Source organism: Canis lupus, chromosome 1 (assembly GCF_048164855.1).
Source record: "Canis lupus baileyi chromosome 1, mCanLup2.hap1, whole genome shotgun sequence".
Classification (NCBI taxonomy): Eukaryota; Metazoa; Chordata; class Mammalia; order Carnivora; family Canidae; genus Canis; species Canis lupus.
In genome coordinates this window covers 76,664,505-76,678,493 of record NC_132838.1, presented here as the reverse complement: position 1 = coordinate 76,678,493, position 13,989 = coordinate 76,664,505, and the positions used below count along the sequence as shown (strand labels likewise).

Below are 13,989 nucleotides of genomic sequence, written 5' to 3'. Positions count from 1 at the left end.
GCCCCAATCCGTGAGTTGTTTAAGGGTCAATTGTAATTGAATATGTCATCCGTAGCCAAGCTATTTTTGAGAAGTCAGGTATGGAAATATAAATTTGAGAAGCATGAATATATTGCTAGTATCTAAAGAACATTAATGGGTGAACTCATTAAGCAGACTGAGGAAGGTAAACCTTCAGAACTAAGTCATGGAGCACCATAGTATCAAGAAGTCAGCCAAGGAAGACCTCGCAGAGGAGGCCATAAGGCATAGCAAGCAAGGAAGGAAGAAAATGAAAATTTGAGGAGGTAGATGTTGTGCTGATGTATTTCCTAGGATTGCCATAACAAATTACCACAAACTTGGTGGCTTAAAATAACAAACTTATTCTCTCTAGTTCTGGAGGTTAGAAGTCTGAAATCAAAGCGTTGGCAGGGTCATGACTCCACTGAATGATCTTGGGAAGAATCCTTCTGGGCCTTTTCCAGCTTCTGTTTGCTCCTGGCAACCTTTGGTATCCCTTGGCTGACACCTGCATCACTCCAATATCTGCCTCTGTGGTATCCTGGCCGTTTTCTCCGTGTTTATGTGTCCCAACCCTCCCTCACCTCTGCTCTCTTACGAAGAGAAATTATTGGACTAGGACCCACTCTAATATAGTATGACCTCATCTTAACTTGATTTCATCTGCAAAGACCCTTAGCCCAAATAAGGTCACATTCATAGGTATTGAGGGTTAGGACTTGAACAGAACTTTTTTGGGGGGAGGGGAGAAGAGGGTGTGTAATTCAAGCCATTATGGCTGGATATTGTCAATTTGTGATCAGTACCTATTTCTCACTCTCTTCAAAAGGTAAAGGTAGAAATTGTCAGTCTCCTAAGGCCTGGGGTCATTCTGCTATATTCTGTCGATCAAAGAATACCCTGAACCACCCAGATTCGAGGGACAGGGACACAAACCCCTCACCTTTCCATGAGAAAAACATGAAACAATCTGTAGGCATCTCTAGTCTTCTATAGTCTGCCCTCTGACCATATATCATTTATATTCCTCCAACAAGCAAATATACTCATTCACTACCCTGATTCCCAAGGTTTAATGTTATTGCAGCCTCAGTCCAGGATGTCAGCATCTGAATCAGGCCCAGGTGTTAGTTCCTCTCAATTCCAATCAAGAGACAAGTCATCTGCCACCTGCCGATAAACGGGATAACCACAACAGACACTCCTACTGAGAAAGGAGAAAATTATGAGAAACTCAACGTGTTGTTACTGGTCTACTTAGCAAATCTGAACTCTAACAAGGCACACATTGCCAATCCCTTGATTAGGGCCTAATTCAGCTCTGTTCTTGGCTCCTCTCTGAGTCACCCTTTTTTCTTAAAAAAATAGCCCTTATTTACATCTGGGTAGCTTCCTCAGACTGCTTCCTGCCAGAAGTTTGATGATCCAAAGCTCTCTCTTTTGTATTGTTCTTATCCCTTCCAGTTCAAGCTGGTACAGTGCCTATAAATTTTTTGTGCATTTCTTGTAATCAGCTTCATTAGACAAAAAACATACCTGTATTTATTTCAGAGAAAAAATTCTCTACTCTGTGCTGCCCATAAGGCTGTAGCATAATGCCCTTAGGATTCTTTTTATAGCTCTGCCAGGGCTCCCTAAGTCTTTGAAATCTTAACCTAGGGTCTTAAACAAGTATACCTTTGAGATCTTTATCTTGAGATCTTTTATTGTTATTCCTCTGGATTTGATCTTTGCCCTGAAGCCATTTATTATTTTGAAAATCTCTGGCAGAGAAAGCCTGAGTTTATTTTTGTTTTTTTTTAATTTTATTTATTTATGATAGTCACACACAGAGAGAGAGAGAGAGAGAGGCAGAGACACAGGCAGAGGGAGAAGCAGGCTCCATGCAGGGAGACCGACGTGGGATTCGATCCCGGTTCTCCAGGATCGCGCCCTGGGCCAAAGGCAGACGCCAAACCGCTGCGCCACCCAGGGATCCCCGAGTTTTTTATTTTTGAATCCAACAATTCCTGGTTCCTTTATGTTTTCTTTAAATTGTGCTCAAGAGAGTGCCTGGGTGGCTCAGTTGGTTAAGCCTCTGCCTTTGGCTAGGTCATAATCCCGGAGTCTTAGGATGGAGCCCCACATCAGGAGCCTCCTTCTTCCACTGCCTCTGCTTGCAGCTCTGCCTGCTTGTGCTGTCAAATAAATAAGAAAACCTTAAAAAAAAAAATCTGCTGAAGAACGTGTTCCTTTAGTTCATTTCTTCCTGTATTGCAGCACAAGTCATTGCAACTCTCCATATTGTTGAAAAACCTTCCCAGCCAGACTTACCTTCGTGAGATTTTCCGTTTTCCCTCCTACTATAGGCAATGTTGCCAATCTGTCATTTCAAAACAAGAAGGCCCCCTTTTCTCCAGCTTCCAATAACCTTTGTCTCCCTGTCTTATAAGCTCCTACCAGAAGTCTCAAGTCCCTTCTGCACTCATTAATAAGCCCCTTAGGGTCTTTCCACCTTTTGCCTGCCACCTGGTGCCAACACCATTATCATATGTACTGAGTTTTAGTACAATATTACCGTTCTTCAAAGTAACAAATTTTGCTTTGGTTATTTATTGGCATATAACAAACTATTCTCAAACTTAGTACCTTAAATCAACAATTTGTTATTATCTCTCACTGTGCTGTGGGCTATCTGGACAGTTCTCACTTGACACCTCTCATGCAGTTGCAGGCAAATGCAGCTCAGGCTGGGGTCATAATGCAGACTTGACTGGGAGAGATGGCCAAAATGGCTAGCTCACGTGGCCTACCATTGCTGCTGGCTATTGGCTAGGCTGTGGTCATCAACCAGAGTATAGGTGGTCTTCCACGTGATTTGAATTTTTTATAGAAGAGGTCTCAAAATAGTTACACATTGTAGCTGGCTTTCCATACAGGGAACACTCCAAGAGCTAAGTAGATGTGGAAGTTCCCAGTGTCTTAGGCCCAGGTTTAAGAACAGGTATAGTGTCATTTTTGCCATACATATTCTATTGGCTAAAAACAGTCACAGAACCCATTCAGATTCAAGAGAAGGAACCATAAATGCCACTTCTTGAAAGAAGACAGGTCAAATAATTCACGGTCAAATTAGATGAAACAGCAGGTCAGAATATTTGTGTGTGATGAATTTCATACACACAGGTACATGCACACACACTCTTTCCCTGAATTTGTTTTTGCCTTTTAGCACAGTGGTTTTCAACCTGGCTGGCTGCCGTTTTTAAATCATCTGGAGAACTGATTCATCATAATACCACAATAACCGTTTGCGATCTTATAAGCACAAAAGGCTGATGATATTTAGAAATAAAAGACCTGACCAATTACTTTGCTAATAAGTCTAGATGTTAATAGTATGACTAGCATTTTCCATTATAGAGACCAAAAAGGGTACCTTAATGTATGTATTATTTCTTATTATACACAGGTGTTACTGACAGGGGAACTAGACATACATGTTATATCTGGTAAGATTAAAATTACTGGCTCAAAAGCGTAACTAAAACTCTAATTGTCAGCTGTTTTCCTCCGGCAATAGCTAGCTTCATGATAGGGCCCTGAAACAGTTATTTCAAAACGACAACCCAGTCTCTGCAATAAAACTTTGTACAATAAAGTGGTGGGTATAGATCCATTAAAGGGAAAAACAGAACTAACAGAATTTTTAGTTCCTTCTTTTCCAGGGATATGACAAACAACCTTGCTCAGACAAACTCTCCAGTTTAAAAAAGCTAAAATGTGGAATAATTTCTTAAAAGCATTGAAGGCCTGACAAAGGAGGAGGCCACCAAGTTAATTACTCAAAGAAAATGAGGAAAAGAGGTAAGCATAAATATAGAAACTTTGTCAGACTGGGATTTTAAAAGGTGTAAAATACTGTTCAGAAGAGAGTTATTTTAAATATAAGGACACTGGGACCTGTGTCGCTTAGCGGTTGAGTGTCTGCCTTTGGCTCAGGTTGTGATCCCAGATTCCCAGGATCGAGTCTCACATTGGGCTTCCTGCAAGGAGCCTGCTTCTCCCTCTGCCTATCTCTGCATCTCTCTCTCTCTCTCTCTGTCTCTCATGAATAAATAAATAAAATCTTTAATAAATAAATAAATGTATGTTTTAAAATAAATAAAATATAAGGACACTGAAAGATTGGTACCAAATATACCTGCAGATACACTAAGTGCAAGGAAACTAATTTAGCTATAATAATATTGGATGAGACACTTTTAAAATAAAATAGTGAGTCACTTTGTAAAAATAAAATCACCTGGAAAATAGGAAAAACTCAAATTTGTATGTACCTCAAGAGCAGAACTGGCAAAAATAAAGAAAAATAGACAAATCCACTATCACAGTCAAGATTTTAACATTTCTCTCAGTAATGGACAGAACAGAGGGCAGAATCATTAAGGATACATTAGATTTCAAGAACCTCAATCTAACTGGGCACATAGAGGATACGGCACCCAACAACTACAGAATACACGTTCTTTTTAAGCCCACACATAACACTTCTTAGGTAGTTCATATACTGGTGCCTAAGGCAAATCTTAACAAATATTAAAAGCATGTTTGGTTCGCTTATACCATTTATTATGTGCAGTTTTATGTGAATTATATCTCAATAAAGTTGTGTTTTAAAAAACTAATTTTATACAAGATGATACAATCAGTACTCTATATATATGAGGTATGGAGAAGAAAATTATTGCTTCCTTAACAAATTCACAATGAGGAGCATACGGTATTTTTTATAAAATAATTCAGATCTTATTTTGTAATATAAATATCAAAAAAGTTAATATTGAAAATGTCTCCAGAACAATAAGACATGGTTAATGGCAGTAAAACTTCTAAATTTTTTTTTCAATTTTTATTTATTTATGATAGTCACAGAGAGAGAGAGAGAGAGAGAGAGGCAGAGACATAGGCAGAGGGAGAGGGAGAAGCAGGCTCCATGCACCGGGAGCCCGATGTGGGACTCGATCCCGGGTCTCCAGGATAGCGCCCTGGGCCAAAAGTAGGCGCCAAACCGCTGCGCCACCCAGGGATCCCCCTTCTAAAATTTTTTAAATGGGAAGTAAAACAAGGGAAGCATCAAGCTGGTTAATTAAATTTTACAGGTTTTCTTGCAGCCTACAGTCATATGATTCTCAATGCTATCTTCTCTGCAGCAGTTCTATTATAATGAAGGGTTCTGGACTGAAAAGCAAAATAAAACTTCCACATCCAGGAGATGTCTCCTAATAATCAACATAATTCAATTGAACATGTCAATAAAATGGGTAAGTTAACACCTACTCCCATAGCAGCAAATTACTTAACAGGTAGTAGTGTTTTCCCTTTTTCTTAATCACACACAAAAAAAGTACATTAAATTTTTTGAGGAAAAAAATTTTTTTTGAAGAAAAAACAATTAACCCAATATTCCCTATAATCCCCCTATCCCCACATAAGCAGTTTTATTTCAGAATTACTACTTTTCAGTTTGTCCTTGTGCACATATATTTTCACACAGCTATAATCACTGTACAAGTTTTTATTTTGTTTTTATATTTAAACTTTGTTCAACATAGTCCATGTTTTTACAGTCATCCTAATTATACCTTTTTAAAGGCTGCATAATAACAATAACAATCCCCATTGATGTGTTATATGATTTAGTCATTCAAGTTGGACACTGGGTTGGGTTGAGGTTGGACATTTGGGTTCCTCCATGGCTTCCTACTACACATACTGTTACACCTGTATAGACTTTCTAAAACTTATTCACCTCTCAAATTATTTTCTAAGGGTAAATTATCCAATATTGGTAATTAGTGGGTATATTTTTGTGGCTCTTGAAAAATCACCATAGTGCTTTTCCTAAAGGCAAAAACCAAAGTACAAGATTGCTAGTAGTACATATATGGGCATCCACTTCATAACCACCCCACTAGCAGTGGGCATTCATGTTAGGTAACTTAGAATTCAATAAAAAATTTACCCCCGGAAAACTCCTCAATGACAGATTCTGGAGAATCTAGACTTTCACTTACCATCTTGCTTGTTGCTTCAGTAAGTTTTCATTCCCATAGTGTATAAAAGCTAAGTCAATGAAGTTTATTAATGTCTGTTTCATTAAATCATCTTGTGTTTCTTTTTTAAGTCCTTCAATTCTGCTCTTAAATTGTTATAGTGGAAAGGATTATTATAATTTTCACTAACAGAGAACAGCTACAAATTACAGAGGGTTGATAAGGCAACCAGATTGTGTAATGGCAAGAAAACACCTGGTTGGTGGGCTCACAAGACCATTCCTCACCCCACCCCCAATCTCTTTTGTGTTCGTGAACACTGGAAAGGCTTCCTCAGTCCCACATAAAAACAAGCCAATCCTCATTCAACCCTGTGGCCCCTTCATTTTACTCTGTTTACATTGGAGTCCCCTCCCCCCTTTTTAAATATTTTATTTATTTATTTATTCATGAGATACAAAGAGAGAGGCAGAGACACAGGCAGAGAGAGAGAAGCAGGCTCCATGCAGGGAGCCTGATGTGGGACTTGATCCTGGGTCTCCAGGATCACACCCTGGGCCAAAGGCAGGCGCTAAACCACCGAGCCACCCAGGCGTCCCATGGAGCCCCTTTAATTGCCAAAAGTGTTAAAGAGTTTAACTTTTTCCTCAATGCCTTGCTCTGTGCCACTGAGAAAGCTATTCTGAAGGTCATCAATGTGTCCTTTAGCTGTCCTATAGTTTTTCCTTGGGCTTATAACCTGAGACTTCTCTACCACAACATTCATGACCACGCCTCCTACCTTCCTGATTACTATTTCCTACCATTCCCAAAGTCTGTCCTCAGCAATACCACTCTTCAAAAACATTTTCCTTTGAGTGTGTCAGCTATTTATACAACTTAATTGTATGAATTACAATTTATACTGTTAACTCTAGCTTTTCCTCAAAGGACCAGAACTGTAATCCTAACTTAATGGACTCGACTTTTAGATGCTCTGTGGGCATATCCAATTTAACAAGTCAAAGCCCATTCTGTCCGTTGCCCTACATTCATTTCTCCATCAGCAGACTCTGCTAATGGCAGTATCATTCTCACTCTCAATTAGGTATGAGATCTTGTTTTCATCTCTGACACCCTTGTTCATTTTTTCACTCTACACAAGTTTGCTAGATTCCTCCCTGGAAACATTTTTTACTCCATTTTCTGAATCCTACTACTACCTCTCTAGTTCAGATCCTCTTTACCCCCCATTTCTATTATAGAAGCTTCCTTGACACTGTTTTCCAAATTCATTTCTTCTCTAATTTGCTATCACAGCACTGTCATTTCAATCTTCTTAAATGGCAATTTGGATTCCATCAGTCCTTTGTCTATCAACTTTCCCATGCCTACCAGATTATGTATAGACTTCTTAACCTGAAATTTAAGATGAATGATAGCTATCCCAAACCACCTCTCTGGTTGCCTTATTACTGTTCTGTACTCCAGGTAAAATGAAGGCAATCTCTTTCCCCAACACATTCTTTATCTTTCTGTTCCCTAAACACATTCATTCTTTTCCCCTTTTTCCACTTTTTAAAAATTTTCTTATTATATGACCTATACCCCTAAAAGCTGCCTGTCCTTCAGGAAGCAGTTAAAGAATATTACTTTTTTTTATAAGTAACGTCGGACTTTCCTAACAATATACTTTCCTTATGGAATCCACTATGTTGAATTTAAGTTACTTATGTGCTATGCTCTTTTATTCCTATTAGACTGAAAATAATTTGATGGAAGAGATTGAATCTTATTTAGTTTTTAAAAACCCATTACTTTCCCTAGCTGTTCTAATTTTACTCTGTTCAATTTTACTCTGTTCAATCATTTATTGAATATTTACTAGGAGCGAAGGTCTATAACTAATATAACTATAAGGTCATACAACAAATATAACTAATATGTAATAGAGAAGGGACTTCAAATACTCTAGTTCCTCTGGCTTTACTTACATACTACAGAAAATTTCAAAAATCCCACAAATGTCAAAAATATTTGAATTTAATTAGCCAGCTATATTGCCATAATCATTCATACTTTAAGTAAGACCTTATTAATGGAGTTTGACATATTTAAATTATCTAAGATACCCCTCTAAAATGGAAGATACATTTTCTTCTGTACTCCAACAGAATTCAAATATATCAGTATTATTTATTGGAATATTTTATGAGTATTTCTTTACATTTCTGTTTTCTTCCAATTGACTGTGGATATATTTGCATCTCTAGTACTTAGCACAACACCTGGCACAAGATAAACTATCAATAATCTCAATGAACTTCTGGGAAATGGAAAATAATCTAAATAATAATATTTATTTGGAGGTTCCTCAAAGAGTTAAAAATAGACCTGCCCGGGGATCCCTGGGTGGCGCAGCGGTTTGGCGTCTGCCTTTGGCCCAGGGCGCGATCCTGGAGACCCGGGATCGAATCCCACGTCGGGCTCCCGGTGCATGGAGCCTGTTTCTCCCCCTGCCTATGTTTCTGCCTCTCTCTCTCTCTCTCTCTCCCTCTGTATGACTATTATAAATAAATAAAATAAAATTTAAAAAAAAAAAGAACAACTTTAAAAAAAAAAATAGACCTGCCCTATGACCCAGCAATTGCACTGTTGGGGATTTACCTCAAAGGTACAGATGCAATGAAACACCGGGACACCTGCACCCCGATGTTTCTAGCAGCAATGTCCACAGTAGCCAAACTGTGGAAGGAGCCTCGGTGTCCATCGAAAGATGAATGGATAAAGAAGATGTGGTTTATCTATACAATGGAATATTACTCAGCCATTAGAAACGACAAATACCCACCATTTGCTTCGACATGGATGGAACTGGAGGGTATTATGCTGAGTGAAATAAGTCAATCGGAGAAGGACAAACATTATATGGTCTCATTCATTTGGGGAATATAAAAAATAGTGAAAGGGAATAGAAGGGAAGGGAGAGGAAACGTGTGGGAAAAGTCAGAAAGGGAGACAGAACATAAAGACTCCTAACTCTGGGAAATGAACTAGGGGTGGTGGAAGGGGAGGAGGGCGGGGGGTGGGGGTGAATGGGTGACGGGCACTGAGGTGGGCACCTGACGGGATGAGCACTGGGTGTTATTCTATATGTTGGTAAACTGAACACCAATAAAAAATAAATTTATTATAAAAAAATAATATTTATTAAAAGAGAATGCCCGAGAAATCAATTTAAAGGAAAACCACCATTTGACCACTGATTGTCTTTCCTCTCTATTACTAGATAAAGCTTCCCCTGATGAAATTAAAGTATCAGCCTAAACATGATAGATTAAACAATAGAAGTGGATATATCAGTCAAGGAAAAATTCAGGGAGGAAAACAGAGCTATGAATACAGTACTCCAGAGAATACTCAACTCAAAAGAGGATGATCAAGGTGCCCAGGTGATTTAAATCAATATACACCATTAGAAAATGGCATATCTGTTTAGCATCTACCATGTGCCAGGCACTGTGCTAGATGCTAGATAATGTACTAAATGGATAATGTGCAGGTAGATAATCAAAAGCAGATGATGATACAGTGTGCTTTGGTACTTCATAAAAACTACATGGGTAATTCAGTTATCACAAACTATTCAAGTTCTGTCTAGCTTGTTCATATAGGACAACATTAGAAATTTGATTTTGTTCATCACTGAATTGAAAAATGTGGTATCCTGGAGGGTATTATGCTGAGTGAAGTAAGTCAGTCGGAGAAGGACAAACATTATATGTTCTCATTCATTTGGGGAATATAAATAATAGTGAAAGGGAAAATAAGGGAAGGGAGAAGAAATGTGTGGGAAATATCAGAAAGGGAGACAGAACGTAAAGACTGCTAACTCTGGGAAACGAACTAGGGGTGGTAGAAGGGGAGGAGGGCGGGGGGTGGGAGTGAATGGGTGACGGGCACTGGGTATTATTCTGTATGTTAGTAAATTGAACACCAATAAAAAAAAAAAAAAAAAGAAAAATGTGGTATCATGGAATATTATCATATATATTTAATGAATTAATTAGGTTCTGATGGCATCTATTCTTAAAGGTAAAATTAGGGGAAACTATCTAAAACAGCTTTATCATTTTACTAAATAATTTTTCAGTATCTATTCTGTGCCACACAAAGGACTATATGTGTCAGGAATGTGGGGAAAAATAAGTCACAATTTTTTTGCAAGGTTCATGTAACCTCATGGAAGAACCCAAAGATAAAAGCAATGATGACTTTAAGTATTTTTTCTTCAAACACTTACATGAAATAGAATTTTTCATATAATGCTGGTTTAGAGGCCAAGATCAGTATTTATGTATTCATTTTTGTTGTAAAACCAAAATACCCTCTGTATTTTAATGAATCATAGGTGTATTTTGCTGACTACCCTAAAAACAAAATCAATCCCATATACTACTAATTATTTTAGCAATTGATAAAACCAATGAAAAATTTCTCATTCATTCCTCCTACTTCAACACTTTTTCTCAGTGTGTCATGTTTCTGTCCTCAAGACAAAATATTCTTTAATCAAGTGTTTTAGCACAGATTTTGCTGCCTCTCAACAAATTTACAGCAGAGGTATCTACCTTCCAAAAACTATTTCATGCAAGTTTTCTCAATTTCCAAACAATATGCTATCACACTCTAATATGCATGGTAATTATTTTTGCTGTTGTCTTTACACCTCCATTTCTAAGTCCTCTGAGCGTAAGCTACTTGAGGGTATCCACCAGTGTTCATTCATTTTGCAGGTCCTGTAGGGTTTAGCATGCAGAAAGTGCTGAGTAAATATTCACTGTATGTAAACAATCCAATTAATTAATCATACTTTCACACTGCTACTGAAATTTTAGAAAATCAAACATATTAATGGAAGAGTAAATTAATTTTATTGACTGATGAAAAACTAAAGTGATAAGAAGTATGGATAGTAAACAATAATCATTGAGTTCTGCTGGAATTCTATTTTTCTTCTTTCCACTTTAAGCCAAAAGGTCATAAAATTATAGACTGTTAGTGAGCTCATCATTTTAACTTTCTCCAACAAAAACTGCATAGTTTAGCAGTTGCACAGCATTAAATATATACATTTTTGCAAAACCCTGAAAGTTTTAATTTTTGTGTTGACCTCATAGGCTAACGGAATCACCTACACTGGTCGGATTCAGAGTTTCTTTTCCCTTTTCTGCCACCCTGTAAAGAAAAATAAGGCAAATTATTTAGGAAGTACCATTTTGGGGGCATTTTCATTTTAAGAATAAATGAGACAAAGTATTTTTAAATATGAATAAGAAGCAATTTTTTTTAGTTTGTTGCAAATTTGAATGTGCATACCCCTGAATTATTTTTACATGGTTATTATTTCTTTTTTTACAAATGGTTAAAGCAGGTTGTATTAATTTAGAGTTAGTAAGATTATCAATATTGTATTTTTTTAGAGCTCATTTGGACTGTTCCCTATTTTAAAAAATATAATTTTCGATCAATACTAAAACAATTTACTTCATATAATTGGCAAATTTGCTAATTCAGTTCATTATCTTTTAGAATAATTCTATTTCTAATTCAAGTTAGTCTTGTTCATATTAGATGGCATTAGAAACCTGATTTTGTTCATCAGTGGGTTGAAAATTAGGGTATACTTTTCATATTGCTCAGTGACATACATATATGAATCTCTAATTTGCTCCAAATGAAACTCCATCTATGGTATTTGATTTGAGCCAAGGAAAGAGGTAGGAGCTTAAAAGATAAGTATTTTACATTTATTACTTTTAACAAAACATTTTCTGCCTGACTCTGATTTAAAAAGCAAATACTTATTGTAGAAATACAGAAAATACAAAGGTACAAAAAATAAAATTAAAATCATCCTTAACTATTCTACTTCCCATTTTAACCATAAATAATGGTTTGATGTAATTTTATAGTTTCTCATCCATTTTTATAAAATATGGCAATGATACCCAAACTTAGTTGATCAACAGAATCACCTAAGTGGTAATATTTTTAAAATTCTGATGTTGAGACTTTGCCCTGGATCTATTTATGATCACCAGAAGTGGGCTGAACAATCTGTAACTCAAAAAATTCCCAAGTGATTCTTGGTCACTTTTGTGGTCAAGACAAGTTTGGGAACTAGTATTTGTCTGTTGAAGTACATTTCTTAAAGTGGTGGTTCTATCAAGGGGCATGTGGCATCCAGACCCATTTACTAGTGTTGGCAGCTACTCTTCGCTGCTTTCATCCTTCTTCTGATATCCCTCTTGGTGGTTATAAACATTTCTACATAAAGCTTTTTTATAAAAAAAATCAAGTATAAGAATGCCATTATTCATTCCTACCAAATAAAAGTTTTGCACAGATTCATATACTTATGGGACCTGAGATGTGTAATGCCATATGTTAAAATCAAAATTTATTTCCTGTAGCAGGAAAATACGAATACATTTACTAAAAAAACTTTCCTACAAAGTAGATACCCACTATGCATAAGTACCAGTGTTACACAGCTTAGAACTCTTACCTTGTTTTTCAACAAGATTAAAAACAAAAACAAACAAACAAAAAATTACCCTCCACAAAATTCAAGAATCCTTTTCAAAGTCTCCCAGGCAAAGAGAATTCTCCTTCTTAGACTGATGAGGTCAAACCTGGGGCTGTTACAACTTCTATGTTCTTCAGACCAGTGGCAGTAGCTTTCAAATTGTTTTTTACTCTGACCCCCCACATTAATTAACACATTTTATATCATGACTTAGACACACATACATACATACAAATATATGTGTGTGTGTGTGTACACACATATACATAAACACATATATTGAAACAAAGAATTGATTTTTTTTTACTGCTTCGTCCAGAAAAAAATGCTGAATGCCAGCTTGTAAATGCAGAAGAAATAATAGAATTAGAAAAATCACTATTTTGCAACCACCAAAATAATAACCGATACAAATATCATCAATGGATGCTAAAACCATTGGGTAAAAAGAAAAGAACATTCACACAATCTCAAAGTATCACTTCACATTATTTATTAATTATAAAGAGGAAAAGATATCTTTACAATGGAGATATCTGGGAGAAACTGCTGTGTCCAAGTGATCAAATTTATATACTAGGACAAATGCTATTATGTACCTTCCCTCGATATGATTCACTGGCACATATGCCACATCATGTACCAAGGATTTTACTTTAGTTATTGCTGTATGTACCAATATTTAGAATAACCCTAACATTTTCTAAAGTGTAAATTATATGACCAAAAACAAAATTATATGTTTGGTGAATAGATTTGGACTGAAGAAAATAGTTCTTTATTCTCACATAGTATCGATTCTGAAATGTATTATTTGTGAGGAGAACACTTTCAAAATTATAAAAGCATACCTGGTATTTGGCTAGTTCTGCTTGTAATACTTTCACTTTAGATCTTTCTTGTTCTAATGCAGCATGAAGTGAAGTCACCTAAAACCAAACATTCAATTTAAAAAAGACTTTGTCTCTTCAGGCAAAAATATTTTTAATTCTTAACACTTACTCAGAATGATGAATGTGACTACTAGATGAATAGGCATCAGAGAAGAACCACCTCCCCACCCCCCCACCCCCCCAGCTAAGCACACACACAACTTCAGTTAGGCATTTTACTCAGTTGTATATTAAAGACAGATAAAACGCAGAGTAAGGATGGGAAGAAGAAAGTCAAGTCCCTGAATAGGATAAGTTCTATCTGTCCTTCCTATTTTTATATTCATAGTCTGCATCAACTGAAATACAATTTCATCTTCCCTTACTCTTCAGGACATATCTACCTCCCTCAGCACAGTTAACAGAATCTTCATTCATTTGCAATTACATGATAATAATGATGTATAATTTATTTCACTTTACCGCAGTGTTGATGAGCTATATTTTT

At 36.5% G+C, this 13,989-nt stretch overlaps 1 protein-coding gene across 7 annotated transcripts in view; it reads right to left on the bottom strand.

Moving 5' to 3' along the window:
* Positions 1 to 10,928: 10,928 nt before the first annotated feature.
* GKAP1 (G kinase anchoring protein 1) overlaps positions 10,929 to 13,989 on the bottom strand; it is a 71,602-nt gene continuing 68,541 nt past the window's right edge. For all 7 annotated transcript variants that reach the window (XM_072836768.1, XM_072836790.1, XM_072836750.1 and 4 more), the window contains 2 exons: positions 13,461 to 13,538; positions 10,929 to 11,255 (listed from right to left, as the gene is read on the bottom strand). In XM_072836768.1, the coding sequence (XP_072692869.1) occupies positions 11,208 to 11,255; positions 13,461 to 13,538 (126 nt within the window). In that variant the 3' untranslated portion in view covers positions 10,929 to 11,207. The remainder of the gene's footprint in view (positions 11,256 to 13,460; positions 13,539 to 13,989) is intronic.